Below are 19,344 nucleotides of genomic sequence, written 5' to 3' on the forward strand. Positions count from 1 at the left end.
TTTTCTCATATCTCCATTGGCTTGCTCTCTCCCTCTGGGCCATTTCCACTTGAATAGAAAGCGTTTGACACTCAAAGATGTTTCATTAGTGTGAATCGATCTCCATGTGCCCACCTCATGAAATAAAATGTTGGCTTCTCTTTCCCTCACTAAAGGGACACGCTCACCATGATCCCCCAAGTTGGATGCTACCCCTGCCTTTCCCTTGCTGCCCATCAGTTGGCGCTTTTTGCTATCCTCCTTCCTCCTCCCCCCACACCCCAAGCCAGGTTTGGGGGCTGCAGTAGCTCCGCAGCTCTCAGGTCACATGGCCTGCCAGAGCGAGGGGAACCCTGCGCTGGAGCTGCGCCGTAGGAAAAGGTGAGGCTCAGGCGCACCCAAGCAATGCTGAGCCTGCTCCTCCCAAACCCTGGGGTCAGGCGATGGCGCCTCCACCCAGATCAGCCAGCCAGCCTGTCAGCCCGGGCGACACCAGCGGCGGCCTCGGCCTCCGCCGGGTAGGTTTCAGCTGCGCAGCCTTTTTGGCACGGTGGTCGGAGCACCTAGGCGCAGAAACCACAGAGCGAGGGGTGTGGGGGTCCAAGGCTGGTACCGGGAGAGGCAATGGGGTTGGGGGCAGGGGTGGATGGCGCAGCCTGGGAGGGCGTGCGCCCCCGCCTGCTGGATTCGCCGACGCCCTGCCCACTGCGCTGGCCGCTTCCTGCCAGGGGACTGCAGCGAGCGCTGCGGGGCGGTCCCCGCGCGCCAGGCCCTGCCGGCGGCAGCGCATGGTGATGCCCCTCTCCAACCCTCGTCAGCGCCGGCCGCGCTGTTGGGACAGAAGGACATGGCTGCACATGCTAGAGCCTGGGTAAGACCCCTGTCGAGCCAAGGGCCGGCCGCCTAATGGCCGCCCACGAGCCCTGGACCCTCGCCGCGCATTTCCCCTCCGGTCGGCCGGATGCGCCCAGGGCGCCACTGCAGCCTCGGTTTCTCGGATTCACCGGGGAAGGTGACCTGGCTACCGGAAGCACCCGCTGAAGGGGGTCAGCCAGGCGATGGAGACCTCGCCTTCGGGTGGGGAAACTGAGGCCCAAGGTCAGCGGCAGACGCTGGACGTGGGTCTCTGGTCTTCCATTCAGGTTCTTTCCCTGGGAGCGATAATGAGGACCCCTGGGTGGGTCTTGTCCCTTCCCTGTTATAGGCGGTGTCGCACTGCGCCCACGGTGCCGGCCTTTGCAGGTCGGTGTGACCCGGGCATCTCCTGATTCCGCCACGCTCATCCCGAGGGAGTGCAGGGTGGCTCCAATGATGATCTCACTATGCGGACCATCCGCAAAACCTGGAGGTGTGTGCGTGTGTGCGAGCATGTGTTCTTCCTCCAAGAGACCCCCCCAAACCTCGTAGAGGCAAATAATTGTTTTAGGGCTACACTTCTAGATATTTTATGAGCTGAGATGACATTATGTTGGCCTAACACCTATAAGGAGAATTACTAGAATTGTTTTTCAAGGACAAAACATTCAAGATACCCAAAAACATAAAAAAGAGAAAATGAAGATAACTTAAAATTCCATCTTCTAGATGGCTAAGATTTTCTGGATATCTTCTTAAATATTTCTCTACCTACACACATTTGAAGTTTCAGATCAATAAATAACATGAACAAAAAATGGTATCTTGTTTCAATTTGTAGGTCTTCGATTACCCGTGGGAACAATACCTATTCCTCTGTGTATTCGGCTTTGGCGTTTATGTGGGTGAATTGACTGTTAATTCTTTTGCCCATTTCTCAATTGGAGTGTCTTTCTCTTCGTTTTTAAGTATTCTTAATGTATGACACATTAAAGTAGTGATTATCTGTCTTACATGTTGTGCCAAAGAGAGAGTTCTTAGTAGTTTTTATTTCTTCTAATTCTGGATAATCTTTAGAATACTTTCATCAATATTTAAATTGTGATGTGGTTATATGGTTGCATAAATTTGACAAAACTAGTTGAAATTAAATGGTGAATTTTATTATATGTAAAGTATGCCATATAAAGTTGATTTTAGAAAAAAAAGCCAGGACAATTATGCTGGAGCCTGAGAAAGAATCTGCCCAGTTATTAAAACCTTCAATAACAAAGCGTTAGTAATTAAAATAATGTGGTGCTGGCACCAAAATACACAGAGATACAAAAATCCCACAAGGAGCTGGGCATTATAGTGCATACCTGTAATCCCAGTCCTTGAGAGACTGAGGCAGGAGGATAGAGTTCCAGGCCAACCTGCACTACATAGTAAATATACATATATATACTGTATATATGTTTGCATGCATAAATAAAATATTTTTTAAATCCTCAAGCATGCAAATATACAATAATTTAATATATCATAGCAGTAACGATTTAAATTAGTAATAAAAATTAAACATAGGCTCCCTGTCATATTCACTATCCCAGTGCCTGACACAAGATTCATTGAATTGAATGCTGAGTAAGGATCATAAAAGAAATATGTGTTTTTTGCAGAAGTTTAAAAAGAACAACAGGACCCCCCCCCATATTCTTAATCTTTTCTCACTAAATTATATTCCACTTAAAAAATAAAATGGTCATACCATGTACATTTTTCTACAGTTTGCATTGACATATTTTCCTTTCCTTTCTATATGTCCTCTCTTCCTTCTTTCCTTCCTCCATCCCTCCATTCCTCTCCCCATCTTTTCACTTTAGTGAAAATACTTTGTCCATCCTTGGTAGCATATGTTGGCATTTCTGCTAGATATAGTCCTAGAAGTAGAATTGTTATGTCTGAGGGATGCTTCTAGCAGTACCTCCAAAGATGGCACCAATTCATACTCAAATGCCCATTTATTGAACCATACTCCCTTTTGAAGTGAAGTGAATTGAAATTGTTTTGGACATTAATTTTAGAGAAAGCCTCTCCCCCACCCCCTGCACCACTTTCTGTTACTGAATCTTCCAGATTGGGGAATGTTCTTTTCTCCATTTATTCATGACTTTTAAAATGCCCTTTGTAGTATCTGTGTATATTCTGCATATTTCTTAACTTTATTTCTAAGTGTTTTAGTTGGGTTTTTATTTTTCCATTTTTACTGAGATATTTTATTACATAAATTAACTTTTTATTGATTAGATGAAAGCATTTAGTTTATGTATATTACAAGTATATAGTGTGTATGCATTTAATTAGGCAATCAGAATGATAATGTATATACACATTTTTTTATATTAAATCTGTTACCTACCACATTCCCAAAGTGTTTTACCATTTCTAATGGTTTTCAGTTGATTTTCTTGGGCAATAGTATATGTTGGTTGACAACAGGGTTCTAAGCCTCTCTGGGTTCAAGTTTTACCACTCCACTTAAAAGCTTTGTTAAGCTTGGGTGCAAATGGCTTTTCACCTATCAAGTGGGAATAATAACTTCTCATAGACGTTTTACAAGGATCAATGAGATGTAGAACAGTGTTTGGCACATAAGTGATGCCAGCAAATATTTACAAAAAAGATGGTCTCCACACATTATCAGGCTCTTTTGATACTCCCTACTCTAAAGCAAAGGAATTAAGGCCCATAGAGGTCAAAAGACTGAATGTATTATGATCTTTTTTTTGCTTAACAATCCTTCAACCTCTTCTATGCATAGAGTGCCGGTGGGAGAGCGATATCAAAGTCACATTGAATCTGCTAAGAAGGGATTTGAAAGTCCTGTTGGGGCAAAAGTCAGGGGTCATAAATTCAGTCACACATGAGCTCTGAGACTTGTCCTGTGTTTTAGTTTCCTGCTTTAGATTTTCTAGTATCTTTGAGAGTTGCTAATTTGGTCAGAAGAAAGAGATTCAAGGGTCTAGCACACTCTAGGATATGTAGTGGCGCTTAGTAAGTGATGAGTATAAATATATACATTCAGTCCTCCCTATCTTAGGTTCCATATCTGTCGATTCAACCAATTGTGGATCAAAAATATTAAAAAAAAAAAAGAATTGCATGTGTACCAAACATGTATAGACCTATTTTTATTGTCATTATTACCTGAAAAATACAATATAATTACTATTAGCATTCACATTTTATTATGTGATGATTTCAAGTATACAGGAGGATGAGTATATATAATATACAAATACTGTGCCATTTTATATTAGGGATGCTGACATCTTCAGATTTGGATATGGGGTAGGAGGTTCTAGAACCAAACCTCCATGGATTCTGAGCCACAGGTGTGTGATCTCAAGTAGAACATAACAAATAAATGCCTGAGGGGAAGGGATTTATGTAAAGAGCCCCAAACGTGGGAACACAAGAGCTCATTTCTGGATGTGGAACATCATGGTTGGCTTTCAGAAGAGGTGCCTTTTGATTTGATTTTTCATGGTTGAGTCAGCATGTGTGAAGGGAATGAATGGTGCTGGAAAGATTGGTAGAACTGGACTGTGAGGAGTCTCGTCAAAGAATTTGGACTTCATCCCACAGTCATTGGAGAATCATTGAACAGTTATACACAAAAGAGTGCCATGTTCTGACCTGGGCTTCAGAGTATCAGAGGGTAATGTAAAATCTTACCATCATTTGCACAGTGTCTGGTGTCTGACGAAGGGCAATGTTTGCCAGTCTCTTTTTATCTAATGTCTCCTTAATGAGATATTTTTTATTTTCTTATTTCACAGAGAGACAAAATAAGCTCAGGGAAAGAAATGACTTCTTCATACAAATTAGTCTAATTAAGATTATGGGAACCAGAATTGGACACAGATTTTGTTTTACTTCTAATCTGTCCCTCAGGCTGTTGGTTAGAGCCTACTTATAGAAGCTTGTTGAAATCAACTGGCTGGAGGTGATGAGGAATAGCCAGGGTGTGGCAATGAGGCAGACCTGGGAAGGAGGATAAAGAAAGGCATAATAAAAAAGAACATGGAGGTGGAATTGGGAAGCGACTGGAGGGAAGGTGTAGTCAGAACTTGCCAGTCTCTTAGACCCAGGTGGTTGGTTGAGACGCAGGTGGTGTCATGAAGGAGGGAGGGTTTGAGAAATGTGGACAGTTTTCAGGTGCTTATCTTCTGACACCTAGCTGGTGTTCTGCTAGGTACCGTTATGGCTCCTTCAGTTTAGTTTTCAGGAGCTGCCATAAAATGTGACTGTCTTTGTCGTTCCATTTATTCAGGCAGGCCCTAGTTCATGTGTATTTCCCAGAGCCTTTGTCCTTTACTGTTTTCCTTGGGTTCTACACCCTAGACATGGCAATAGGCAGAATCCAGTTTAGGGAATGGTTGTGTTTAAAGGTGCACTTTCAAGGAATAGATAAGAGCTTAGTAAGTGATATTCCATAGAATTGGTACAGTTGCTACTGGGCCAACTTACAGATGCATTCAATCCACAGTATCACTGGTGATCATGTAGACACAGCCTCTTCTGTACTACCCCTATAAGTGGGAGGTGAGCAAAGAACTTTCTCCCCAAACTACCAGTGGAAAAAATCCTATGTTTTTATGTCTGTTCCTCTAAGGCCAGCTGTCATAGAACTAGATCAGCAAAGTAAACGAAATGAGAGGTGATTGTGGACACCACACCCCACTGTGCAGCAATTGTTTAAATCTTTTAAGAAAATGTTTTAAAAGGCAAACAAGAACATACTCTTTAATGCTTACATGACTCATGGGTTTTGTCAAACCAGTCATGCAATCATTGAATGAAGGATGAAATCCCAGTTCCTATGGTCCAAGATGGGTGTGCTAGGTACATTGTTATTCAAAATATTCTCTGCTTCTCCCTGGAGATATGTTATGTTTCTGATCGTTGACTTCAGGCCTTTGCTATCCTCTTCTGCGGAAAATTACGCAAAGCTGCTCTATTGAATTGGAGAGTAATTAGGTGACTTGATCAGGCCAGTGGAATGTGAGTGGAAATGATGTATGTCACTCTTCAATCCACAGTATCACTGGTGATCATGTAGACACAGCCTCTTCTGTACTAGCTTTGAAAGTAACTTGTAGATTCACAGGACAGAGGCACAATTGGGTGAATAACGTGAGCAAGAATTAAACCTTGGATCTTAAATAACAGAAACAAAAAAAAAGAAAGAAAAAACAATATATTGTGTAGGGGTTGTAGGAATTGAAAAAGAGTTTTTCCCTCTTTATTCTTAATCAATGTGAGCAGATAAATCTATTTGTTAGATAGTTTGCTTCTGAAATGGATGGATGTTCTCTCTCTCTTTTTCCCTCTCTCTCTCTCCCAGTCTCTCTTGATATCTCTCTCTCTGCTCATGTATACACCTAAAAAAAATTTGAAGTAATTAATATGTACTCTAGGACTAGACTATATTTAAGAATCAATAGTAAGATAAGACTAACGATAAGTGATATATGTAAGATAATATGGTACTAATAATATAAGTAATATAACCACACTATCATGTGTTTTTAAAATTTCTTCTTTATTTAAAATAAGATATTTGTTGTTTCTTGCAGTCACAGGTACCTTAACTGTTTCTTTTGTCACATCTTTAAAAACACAAAATGAAAAGAACCACCATGGTTCTTATAATCCAGATGATTTTGTAATCACTGTTGAATCCCTTTCTGACTCATACCGTGTACAATGATGGGGGCGGTCTGGGTCTTATGCCCTGTGAACATATTAGATATTTCTCTGAGCAGATTGCTAGATTCTTTATTTTCTTCTTGGGGACTATAAATTGGCCTGTTGCTTTTTAGGCGGTTTGTTGTTGTTGTTGTTTTAACTTCCCTGGTTCTGTGGGGAGGATTGAATCTCCCTGCCCCATTGCTCTGGCCAGCGGATTTGAAGAGTGGACTTGATTTGTCTCACATTTAAAGCAAGGTTGTAAATATATCTGCATGTTTTGATGTGGCCTCAGCTTCTATCCAGTGTAGGAGCATGGATCTGCACTTTGATCCAGAAGGAGAAGCAGGTCAAATGATCTGCTTCCTGCTTCTGTTCTGGTCCTGAATGCAGCTGGGCCACATCTATTCACAGAATGTGCGAAAGAAATGCATGTCATTATTGTAAGTTATGAAGATTTGGGGCTCATTGGGACCCTGGGGCCTCTGAACTGAATCCCTCCCCTCCCTGGTTGTTAGTGAAATAGCAGTCACCTAGCCACAGTTTTTAAGTAAGGAACTTTGTGAGATGTTAATGATTTTTATTGCCCTTAGTTGGGAAAATTGCCTGGGATTAAAGGTCTTCTTTATGTCAATCTAGGTGCTCCCATTTCTGCCCTACCTGCCTTATCATTGTAAGCACATAGCACTTACTGTGTACCAGGCATTTTCTAAATTGCCTTCCCGATCTTGTTGGCTCTGTTTAGTTCTGTCCTTTATATGGGTCCTCCCTTGACTAATAGTAAGGGCAGTCAGATTAGTGTGAGCAGGAAGCCACCTAAATGTCCCTGCTCCCAGGGCCACTGTACCAGGAGCATGAGTTCAGCTCAGTTCTAGTATTTAGGGCCCACTAGTTATGATGTAAAACTGGTGAGGTCACTGTGAAACCCAGCCCCATGATTCATTAACTCCATTGACCTGAGCAGATCACAGAAACAACCAGTCTGTAGCTCCCTGGAAGTTCACAAACCAAGAAGCCTGGGGTTACATACTGTCCAAACTTCTCCTCCCTTCTTTCTCTGAGTACTCTCCAGGTCTCTTACTTGTACTGGAATAGTCTGTCTCACCTCTGGGGTCCCTCAGAGTATCATCCATTTCTGTCACTGAAACCAGATTTGTCTCTCTGCTGCCTTGAATTATGTCACTATACTATAAAGAGATGTTTGGTATTCTATAGGACTGTAGAAGTCTGGGCAGGGTAGCAGCTGTAGTAAACAAGTCCAAACATCATCAGCGAGTGGACACAATGGTCTGTGTATTTCTCACAACACAGACCACTCATTTGGGAGGGTATGGGTTGATGGGTAGTGAGAAGGATCCAGGCATTCACTATCTGGTGACTCCACCCTTCTCTAGATCCCCAGAGGCTCTCCACTTGGATGGCAGGTTAGAATGGAGAAAGCGGAAAGGGCACATCTCCCCGTCACGTTGGCCCAGGTGTCACACCTGTCACTCTGTTTACACTTTATTGGCAAGTGCTAGTCACATGACTCTGCCTGGAAGGAGGCAGGTTAGGAAATGAGTTTTCTGTATGCCAGAGAAGGGGAGAGGATGGATATGGGAGCACGGGCAGACTGCACCACCACAATCTCATGTGAGACCCGGACAATTCTTCCTTCATAGTAACTTGCAAGCTGGTCCATTTTCTTCCAAGTATGTCCAAATTTTAGCATACTTCTAAGACAAGACATTTATATTCAAGTCTACAGACATCACCTAGTATTGCATTTACCTTACTGGTTTTATAATGGCTTTTAATACTGTTGTTTGGTACCCATCTGTTTTCTATCAGAACATTAGACCTCAGTAATCCTAAAATATTGCTTGAGTTTGAACACTACTAACCTGTTTAATATTCACCATATTATTATTCCTTGCATATTGGAAGTACTTTCTCCCACTGGTTCTGATGATAGTTCTATAAAAATAAAATAGAACAATCAGGACTAAATGAATATGCATTTTGAAGTATAGTTACATGAGATTAGAGAAATATGAATGGAAGATGATATTAAATAACACAGAATTATAAATATTTCTTTTTAGAAAATCCTAAATATTGCTTTTCTTGTTTGAAGTATGCAGAAAAGACACTTTTCATAAATTACTGTATATAGTTGATAAACAAGTACTTACTGTGTGCTTATGCTGCACCTTGCTCTAAATGTGTGCATTTTTTCTATATCAAGCCTTGTCTTTTATGTGTGTCTGTTTTAACATTTGTGTCTATATAGCTGTTGAATAGAAATAATGATCTCACCAGCCTAGCTGGTGATTTTCTAGCACATTGTAAACCTGACCTAAGCATCTTTGGGCATGGAGACTTGGTTGAATGCACTAAGATAGACCTACTTACGGATGTAATAAGAGTATCCCAGAGAGCACTAGCAGATACAACCAAAGAACAGTTCACTACAGAAAATACTGTAAAGTCTCTAGAAACTACATCGTTTTGAACTCTAATTTCTGGTTGGATATGTTCTGGGTTCAGTCTTTGCATTTTTTTAAAACTTTCTTTACCATTCTCTACTTCCTCCCGCTTTAGGTTTGACTTGCAATGATTCTGGCCTGAATTCCAGGATGATTTGTTCTTGGGACCAGACATGACCAAAAGTTGACCTCATGAGCACACCAACCTCTCCAGCTGCCATGCTCCTCCGGAGGCTGCGGCGACTCTCCTGGGGCAGCACTGCTGTCCAACTCTTCATCCTAACTGTGGTGACATTTGGCCTGCTGGCTCCCCTGGCCTGTCACCGGCTTCTGCACTCTTACTTCTACCTGCGCAATTGGCATCTGAATCAAATGAGCCAAGAGTTCCTGCAGCAAAACTTGAAGGAAGGGGAGGCTGCCCTCCACTATTTTGAGGAGCTGCCCTCTGCCAATGGCTCTGTGCCCATAGTCTGGCAGGCCACCCCTCGCCCCTGGCTTGTGATCACCATCATCACTGTGGACAGGCAGCCTGGCTTCCACTATGTCTTGCAGGTGGTGTCCCAATTTCACCGGCTTCTGCAGCAGTGTGGCCCCCAGTGCGAGGGCCACCAGCTTTTCCTGTGCAATGTGGAGCGCAGTGTGAGCCACTTTGACGCCAAGCTACTTTCCAAGTATGTCCCCGTGGCTAACCGCTATGAGGGCACTGAGGATGATTATGGTGATGACCCTTCCACCAACTCATTTGAGAAAGAGAAGCAGGACTATGTCTATTGCCTGGAGTCATCGCTGCAGACCTACAACCCAGACTACGTCCTGATGGTGGAAGATGATGCTATTCCAGAAGAGCAGATCTTCCCAGTATTGGAACACCTACTGCGGGCCCGGTTCTCTGAGCCACACCTCCGAGATGCTCTGTATCTAAAGCTTTATCACCCTGAGAGGCTCCAGCACTACATCAACCCAGAGCCCATGCGGATCCTGGAGTGGGTTGGTGTGGGCATGCTGCTAGGGCCCTTGCTAACCTGGATATACATGAGGTTTGCCAGCCGTCCAGGGTTTAGCTGGCCTGTCATGCTCTTCTTCTCCCTGTATAGCATGGGGCTGGTAGAGCTGGTAGGCCGGCACTATTTCTTGGAACTGAGGCGCCTGAGTCCCTCCTTGTACAGTGTGGTTCCTGCCTCTCAGTGCTGCACCCCAGCCATGCTCTTCCCTGCCCCTGCAGCCCGTCGGACTCTCACCTACCTGTCCCAGGTGTACTGCCACAAGGGCTTTGGCAAGGACATGGCATTGTACTCACTGTTGAGGGCCAAGGGAGAGCGGGCCTATGTGGTGGAGCCCAACCTTGTGAAACACATTGGGCTCTTCTCCAGCCTCCGGTACAACTTTCATCCCAGTCTGCTCTAGGGTGCCAAGACATGCCTTTCTGAGATTGGCCACTTCCTGGAGATTCACATATTGAGCTCTTTATTTAGACATGGTTGCTTGCAGATATTCCATTGTTTGGTGTTGCTAGGAGGAAAGGCACTGGGTCACCTGAGGAACACACAGAAGTCAAGAGCCTGGGCTCTGGTAACCCATGACAGGAGCAGCACTTTGCTCCAGGTCCAGACCTCTCTCCCTCCACACAGCCACACTGCCTCACGCAGTCCTCCCCACCCAATAAGGGTGTATTTAAATACCATTTATATTCTCCAGTTGTTTGTGAGCTCTGCCCTGTAATAGAGGTTGTGACTGCTAAAAATCTTGTGCACAGTGATAAGTGACTGTTTTAGGATTTAAGGGTAGAGTTTGATGAAAGATGAGATCATTCTGAATGGGTCTCTCTCATTGGTTATGAAAATGAATGTATATTTAGAATCTATGCCCAGAGAGGCAGGACCATGTTGATGTATTCTGATGTTTCCTTGACCTGACATAATAAAAACCTGATAAAAGCCATGTAGTTCCTGGCATCTTGGAGGCAGGTGATCTGACTTTTTTGTGACCTAGCATTTTCTTTTCCCATATGTATGTAAATGCACCAATTGTCAATATTGTTAGTGAGGAATTTAAGGCACAGTAAAATCTAGAAGAACTTTCTGAATCATAACAGTCCAATTGCTTATGCTTATAATGATTTAATACTGAATATTTCTGTCATAGTCTGGTTATTTGGCAGTTGGACATTTCAGGAGGATGCCAAATAGGTGAGCTGTGTACTAATAGCATATTCATTTCCCTAACTTTGCTGGCTAACAGTTCACCCTCATTTTTTTTCCTTCTGATAGCATAATGATAGAAGAAAGGGCAGGTACTAATTAGATGACCCAGACTTTTATTTCAGATCTCTTCAATGCCCAAATGATATGACCTTGACATGTTATATAACCACTCTACATGTCCATTTCTTCATCTGTAAAATGAGGACAGTAGTACCTGTATTTTAAAGTTACCCTGAGGATTAAATGACAATGTATTTAGAACACCTAGCAAATGCTTAGCCCACAAGGGATGCTTGGCAGGTGTTCTTTTCTCTCTCTTATAATAAGCATGTAGATCCCCAGTGTATTTTGGATAAAGATATTAGTGATGTTTTTTAAAGGGTGACATGGACCAGATGCTTGTATAGCACCTGGTCCAGACCAAATACTGCTAGAAAAAAAAAAAAAGCCTGGCTTTTTATTGTGGCTTTAAAAGGTTGGACAGCTCGGCTATCATTGATCCCTACCTACCTCCAATAAGCCAAAAATAAGAATTGTTCATTCACACTGGAAATGAACTGAGATACCTATTTAACTTATTTCATGATTAGCATCTAAAAATTAATTTTCTCAAAGGTTACAAATAAATGTCCTTTGACAATACTTCTCAAACTAGTGGCCAGCAAATCCCTTTATGGGAGTGGACAATAATATCATACATTTCAAGCAGTTGTGTAGTTTGTTTCAATGCTTGTAAAGTTCCCAAATGAGCTACCTCCTTGAAATCTACTCCAGAACAGTGGGAGAATGTAGGGATTGGTCACCCATGCTCTACAGATGAACACAAGACCCAGAGATGTTAAGCAGTTTCACTAATAACAGCATTCAGGATGGGAATGTAGCTCTTCTGACTTCCAGCCCCTGTACTTTTAATTTTATGTGGTGAAACTCCCTTGTAAAATCCAGTTGTAACCTAGACTAAATAATGTCTGAGAAGTAAGCTAGAAATCCCATTTTTATGTTAGTCTTAGGAAGCAAATAGATTTAAGTAAGTGTTCTGTTATTGTAGTGAGCTGTTATGTATCCCAGCAATGTCCGAAGTGATCAGAGCTTCTAGATGACTTATTATGATGTCCATATTCTGCTCCATCATTCCTTCTCCCCCAGTAACTGGTGTGCCCTCAGGTTTTAGAACTGAACCACCTCCGGATTGGAATTCTCCACATGGAAAGTTTGTGAATATTGACAAGAGTCAGTACACTAACCAGGCCCAAGATGGTAAATCACTGCTGCCTTACATTTCTGCTCTTCCTAATTCAGCTGTCCACTACATGTAAATATCCCTCCTCATGTCTTCCATTTTGGGTGGTTCAGACCATCCTTGTCCACTTTCTCTGCCTACACCCAAGACGCTTTCTCCCATTTATCTTAACCAAGGTCTGCCATCTTTGGCTCAGTTCTGCCCTTTTATCCTCATCTACTTTTAGACCCTCCTCCATTTTATTCCTTATTTCTAGAATCTAACTTTTATCATCCTCTATTCAGGCATCTGGTAGCTTTATACCAAAGCTGTCATTTTAAGTCCTGAGCAAGAGGCTGCAGGAGAACTGAAATAGCATTCCCATACCAGGAACATAGGTTACCATGATGGTGGAGGTCTCTGACAATCTCACTTAACATTTCAGAGTTTACATTATAGTCAGGCCTAAGAAGCTCCCTGTTGTGACTGTATTTGCATCAACATGCTAGTTAAAATAAAAGCACCCATTCTGCTGAGGTTTCCTAAGAAGACTTCTGTCATTCTCTTTTCTATGGATAGATTTTTCTGATGGGGCAAATAGTAACTCCCCACACACATACACATAGTTGTAGAGTCCTAAGGTAGCCATCAAAAGTACAGGATGCTGGCTGGCTGCCTATACTCCTTGCTCAAGGAGAATCTTGGTTCCAGACCACTCTGAACAACAACAACAACTAATTGTGAGACCCCATTTCAGCTGATAAAAAAGCTCAGTGTGGCCTATCCTGGCCTCAGCAGAAAGCATGAAAAAGAAGAATAGTGGTCCAGGCTGGCCTGCACTAAAAGTGAAACCCTATCTCCAAAATAATCAGAGCAAAAGGAACTAGCAGCATGGCTCAAACAGTAGAGCCTCCGTCTAGCAAGTGCAAAGTCCTGAGTTCAAACTCCAGGACTGCCCCCCCCCCCGCAACAAAATACTGACTGTACAAGCAACCACTGTATGCCAGGGCTTACATATTTTTCTGGATATAAACAAAATGGGGACCACCAAACCATCTTACTAACAAAAACTTCGTACTTTGTGGTGATCCATTCCTTCACTCTCTTACCTGCCTCTTAGCTTAAAAGTCCTAAATAGGTTGTGAGGCCCTCACAAGTGGTGTTTGTGTGGAGCACCAGGAAGATAGATGTGGCCATCACCTGTAGTCCAAAAGAGAAATCTTAGCCTTCCCATGAGTGAAACACAGGACCCCCAAAACACTGAAGATAAAATCATAGCAGCAAAGGGAAAAGTAGCCATGTTTGGTGCTGTGAAAGTTCCTCTCTGCACATCTCACTCCGTCTGCATGGAATGTGTATAAAAAACTTCCAAAACAGTATACCATTACCAGCTCTACCACCTGAGCCTCACTCTTCATTCTTCCTAATTTTCTCCGTTAGTCTCATTTCTGTTTCTCAAATTTCTTTTTTTTCTAGGCAGTGTCACTTGGGTCCCTTCACCTTTTTCTCATGCATTCATCCACAGCCTCTTAGGAGTCAGGTACTGTTCTAAGGTGTTGGGGAGGAGCTGTGAAAGAAACAGAAGACCCCTGACACTGGAGCTTATGTTCTGTGGGAGAAAATGGAGGGGAAAAAACAAAACAGCAAAGGAATTTTAAACAATGATAAGAGCTTTGAAGGAAGTGGCACAAATGCACCTGGGAGCAGGGCCAGGGATTGCTACTTTAGATAGGATGGAAACTCTCGCAGGGGAGATTAAAATTGAAGTTAGGCCTGAATTGTATGGTAAGATTCAGCCAAAGGAAAAACATTACAGATGGTACAAAGGCCTTATAATAAGAACCAAAGTATCAAGTCCAAGGAAGTGAAAGGAATCCAATTTGGCTGGAATTTGAAGTGTGAGGGGCTGTGGTAAGACAAGTCAATGTGCAGAGCTCAGATCACATTAGGCCTGGGTGATGTTGAAGGTAGTTGAATTTTATTCTGAATGCATTGGGAAGCCAAGTTCCAGAAAGTTAATGAATTATTTTTGTGGAATATTGATGACATTGTTTAGTTCCTTTGCACTCCATAGGCTGATTATGTAAAGATTTCATAACAGTCGGTCATACCTAAGAGACATGAAGAGTGTGATACATGAGAATAGGTGACAAGTGTGGAGACTCTTAGCATCACTGGACATCTTTGCCTTCTTCCCCCACCTTTCTGACAGCTTTTAGCTACCCCATTCCTAATATTTATGCCATCTGTTCTTGGTTTTTTTGTTTTTGAAAAATTCATCACTTGCCTATGGATTTTCATCTGTATTTTTTTTATCCAAAGGTGCTTTTTTCTTTTTTAGTCAGTTAATTTTCCCATATTTGTCTGTTTGTTGCTAGGAAAAGAGCAGGAAAATTTGTCAAATTCTAAGCAAAATAATTCCATTCACTGCAGAGTAATGATACACAGCAATGCTGCAGGCCAGTTCCCAGGGTAACATGTAAGCCCTAACACATCCCCATCGCCGTTCTTAATATACGAAGTACGTTTTTCTGCCTTCATTTATACTAAATTTTCAACTATCATTGATAAAGTTCCAAAGGTTTTCCAAACACTATTCAGCCCAGAAAATAGTTTCAATTAATGAGCATTTCTCAGCAAATTCCATTGTCTTAGGGATAAAAATATCCAATTGTTCTATGGCTTAAAGTCATCCAATTTTATATCATGTGGTGCTGTAACTCACAGCACAGCAGCATAGCGTAATAAAAGTCCCACAGTAATCAATTCCAATTAAAAATGCCTCTACATCCCAGTTAGGTTACCAATTAAATAAATCCTCCGAAGTGAGGAGTACATCTAAGGTAAATTATATTGAGCTGGTCAAATTTGTATTCTTTGGTTGTCCCTGTAGTATTCCCACCATCTTCTTTTAAATAACAACAAAAAGAGTGTGCATTTTAAATATTTCTATTTAAGAGACAGCAAAATTAGTTATCAATTTTGAAGCAAACTACTATATCTAATTCCCCTTTTATGTGTGTATTTTTTTCTTCAAACTTCAGCTGCTATTTGAATCCCCCTAAAAAGAAATACACAGAATCAGGGGTTTCCATGTTTTTCCTATTGGCATGTTATTCACAAAGATGGGGTCCCTTTTTTATAGTTTTTAACCTGAAGCAGGGCAAGACAATGCTGATAGGTCTATTTTCAAGTCGTCTAGTCTATGTGGATTTCTTTCTAGCAACATGTTTGTGCAATTCCACTTGTTCTTCACAACCAAACTCCTCTCTAATCCCAATATACCTAAAATCCATAGGCTCCAGGGTTCTGCAAAAGCCTGGCTCCCCCTCTAATGAGGTCTGTGATAAGAGAGGCAGAAGTTAGCTTCCCATCACTGGGACAAAGTACTGAGATAACTAAACAGAGAGTGTTTAATTTTGGCTCACAGTTTCAGTACTTGGTCAGTTGATCCTGTTGCTGTGGACTTGTAGTGGCACAGAATGTAACAGTGGCATGGTGGGGGGCAGTTTGGGGAGGAATGGAAGACAGAGAGAGAGAGAGAGACAGAGAGAGAGAGACAGAGAGAGAGAGAGAGGAAGGCACTGTAGGCCAGGGTCCCAATATACCCTTCAAGGGCATGCCCTCGGTGACTTATCTTCTTCTCCTAGGCCCCGCCTCCTAAAAGCTCCACAAAAAAGTTCCACAAGCTGGTTACCAAACCTTTAACAAACAGGCTTTCGGAGGACATTTAAGATCCAAATCATAGCAACCTCTAAATTTTAAAAGTCATATAAATAAATAAAGTATGGTGTCTGTGTCACATTCAAAATTATAGATCACGTATTATTCTGTAAGGAAATACATCAAATGATCATAAATAAATTTAAATTTAGTAGTTTATCCCCATCTTAATGAATGCCTAAGTCTTGTTAGTGACATTCATTCAGATGAGTTCAGCTTTTTTCTTTTTTAATCTTGTTGGATTATTAGCTGACATGCCCTACTCTTCAGAAACAAAGTCCTATATTTGAAACAGAAAAGGCTTTGAAGAGATTAAATCACATTTTCATTTTACTAAATAATACCACAGAAAGAAAAGAACTGTTTCAGTGAAACTGCCCTGACACTTAAAACATTAATTCTCTCTAAGGCAGACACACAGTAAAATTTACAACTGCATCTCAGGGGCCCATAGGACAAGTTTATTTTGTTCTATAATTCATATCAATTTGTTTACTGAGTGTCTACAGGGTGGTAGGTTCTATACTGATTGATAGAAATACAAAGGTGCATGGACAACACCTGCTTTCTTCCTTTCAGAACCGTGGTGTCCAGTAGAGGCAGGGATACATCCTAGGACATCAGCATCACAGGGTGCTATCTATAAATTTCCCCAAAATACTGAAATTTTAAGTTGCCCAAACTTTCTAAACTTCATTTCGACTCCTCTTTTGCTAAGGACAACATGGTACACTGAAGAAGTCTCCTGCTAACAAAGGAAACATTTGGCACAGACATTTATTTTCAGAAGCAGTTGACTCCCAAAGAACTTTACTTGTTCGTAGGTGACTTACCATCTTGACAGCACCAAAGCCCCAAAAGCTGCACTCAAATATTTCTGGGAGTCTACAAAAAGGCACCTTATGTCTGTACTCATAAAGAACCTTGCTAACTACAATTATCATACAGCATTTGTCTTCATCTGTGGCTCCATATTTCCTGCAAAGTAACCTTAAAGTGTTCATAACCCTTTTTGAGAATACCATTGCCTATGACAAAAGGCCTTTTTGTTGTTGCTATTGTTGTTGTTTTGGTGGTACTGGGATTTCAAACTCATGGTTTTGTGCTTGATAGTAAGCACTCTACTACTTGAGTCATGAGTCTACCCTTTTTTGCCTTATTTATTTTTCAGATAGGGCCTTGTGCTTTTTTGTCCATATCCTCCTACCTATGACCACAGGGATAGGGGTATAATAGGGGTGCAACCACCCGCAGCCCTCAACAAGACTCTTTCAATGCTTCTCCAGCTACCAGTTCTCCAGGCTAGGCTAGATGCATCAAGACTAGATGCCAACATCTCAGTGGCTTACCATCACAAAGTTTATTTCTCACTGCCACAAAAATCTAAAAAAAGATCTAGACAACTTGTTACGGCAACTGCTTTTATTGTAGTAACTCATCAATTTAGGCTAAGGGGTAGTTAACTGTCCTCCAGCTGTTTCACTAGGAGCAAGAAGCCTCCATGGTCAACCAAGCAGGGCTAAAAGAGCATAATGGATACTCACAAGCTCTTTGCTTAAACTGCAAATGGCCAGAACTGATCACCCTGGCTCTACTAACTGCAAGAGAATAAAAAGTGCAAGAGGCCTTCCAAGTACACAAAAGGGAAGGAAAACAGATTTTGGTGAATATTAGTAATACCTACTTTACAGATCATTACTGGGTTCAAGGAAAAAGTGAAAACAACAACCTTCTTTCTAACTGTGGCATTGTTTTGTCACCTGATCCTCAAATCAGAACTACTTATGCCCACTCTCAAAGATTTTCTATGCGTAAGATCTATTGTTTAGTTTTAATTTCTATCTCCATTGGGGCTTCAACATGGTCTAATGGTGGGAGAAAATGTAGCATCTATCCCAATCTCTAACTCTCTCTAGAGATGGATGGGTGGGTGATGGTTTCCTTTCTACCTGCAGATGATGCAACAAAAGTTTCCATTTTCATTTACTCTATGATCTTCTGTCACTTTGACCCTACTTGCAGTTCTTCTACAATTTTGGGGGGCTATTTTGGGCTCCTTTTGGATAAAAAAATGATTAATGGGAATATCAGAGTCTTTTAAGAGCTAAAACTCTATTACTCAGATATTTTCAGAGATTCAGATTTGAGAAATATGCACATGAAAACAATAACCAAGTGGAAAATAAAATACCTTTTTATTAACTGATAAGTAAGTATCCAGTTATCTTTCATTACAGAGATCTTTGTTAAACAAAATCAGATTATGATAGTTAGGCCTAGAACCTAAAGGTGGCTTTTATCACTTCTTTTCCGGGTGATAGAAAGGTCTGAAAATGAGCAGATGCAATGTACACACACAGTACATATGCAGACAATGACCACACTCTCCTGTGGTAAAATGTGCTTTGGTAATTTTCCTGTGCTCTGAGCACTTGAGCAACTTCTCCCTCTGGAAGAATTTATTTAGGATAGTAGATAGAGGGGTGGGAATGGGACAGATTGGAGAGTGAAATGCCTATCCCACTATAGGCCAAAGTGGAAATGGAAGGAAAGCTGGCTGACAGTTTTCCATCTCCTCCTCCCCTCATACACAGCTAGTGCTTTGCCCTTCTTCATCTTCACTTTGAGTGCAATCTTCATTCCCCTTTTGCCTCAGCTCTTCAGTCCTTTTCCCAGGTTCATGCCTATTCCACTCCATGACAAACCCACCTCTTAGTACCCCAGTCTACACTGGTGTACTCATTCTACTACACCTGCTTACTTGACAGACAAGTTCAAACTCTAGGTTATAGCTGTATTTTTGTACACATAAAGTCCATTGTCTTCTTTTTAATACAAAACTCACTATACATTAATATTAGCATCTATATAAACTTTCTTCTTCCAACACATGGATTTCTGATCATGTAGCCCACTGTGGAAAATTATTGGCAATTTACCACTACTGCTAAGCTAAAGTATCCATTCATTAACAGTTTGCTAATGAATCACATGATAAAGTGAGAGCACACAAGGGAGGTATGAGGATAGGTAAGACACCCAAAAAACTAGATAGCATTTGTTGCCCTCAATGCAGAGAAACTAATGCAGATACTTTAAGGTGACAGAGGCCAATAGGAGAAGAGAACCAGGAACTAGAGAAAAGGTTAGTTTGAAAATAATT

At 41.6% G+C, this 19,344-nt stretch overlaps 1 protein-coding gene across 3 annotated transcripts; it reads left to right on the forward strand.

The window, feature by feature from the left end:
- Nucleotides 1-245: 245 nt before the first annotated feature.
- Nucleotides 246-10,974, forward strand: Pgap4 (post-GPI attachment to proteins GalNAc transferase 4). Of its 3 annotated transcripts, none has more exons than XM_020179234.2 (2): nucleotides 246-360; nucleotides 9,154-10,974. In XM_020179234.2, exon 2 carries the CDS (start codon nucleotides 9,231-9,233, stop codon nucleotides 10,440-10,442), a length of 1,212 nt encoding a protein of 403 aa, XP_020034823.1. In that variant the 5' UTR covers nucleotides 246-360; nucleotides 9,154-9,230; the 3' UTR covers nucleotides 10,443-10,974. The 3 variants fall into 3 exon arrangements, with proteins under 3 accessions (XP_020034823.1, XP_073907457.1, XP_020034821.1); XM_074051356.1 differs by lacking the exon at nucleotides 246-360 and adding an exon at nucleotides 361-497; XM_020179232.2 differs by lacking the exon at nucleotides 246-360 and adding an exon at nucleotides 604-850.
- Nucleotides 10,975-19,344: the final 8,370 nt, after the last annotated feature.

This window comes from Castor canadensis, chromosome 13 (genome assembly GCF_047511655.1).
Source record: "Castor canadensis chromosome 13, mCasCan1.hap1v2, whole genome shotgun sequence".
In the NCBI taxonomy this organism is placed as follows: Eukaryota; Metazoa; Chordata; class Mammalia; order Rodentia; family Castoridae; genus Castor; species Castor canadensis.

Coding starts and splice junctions, on each gene's coding strand:
- Pgap4 (XM_020179234.2), top strand. CDS start 9,231: ATGAGCACACCAACCTCTCCAGCTGCCATGCTCCTCCGGAGGCTGCGG.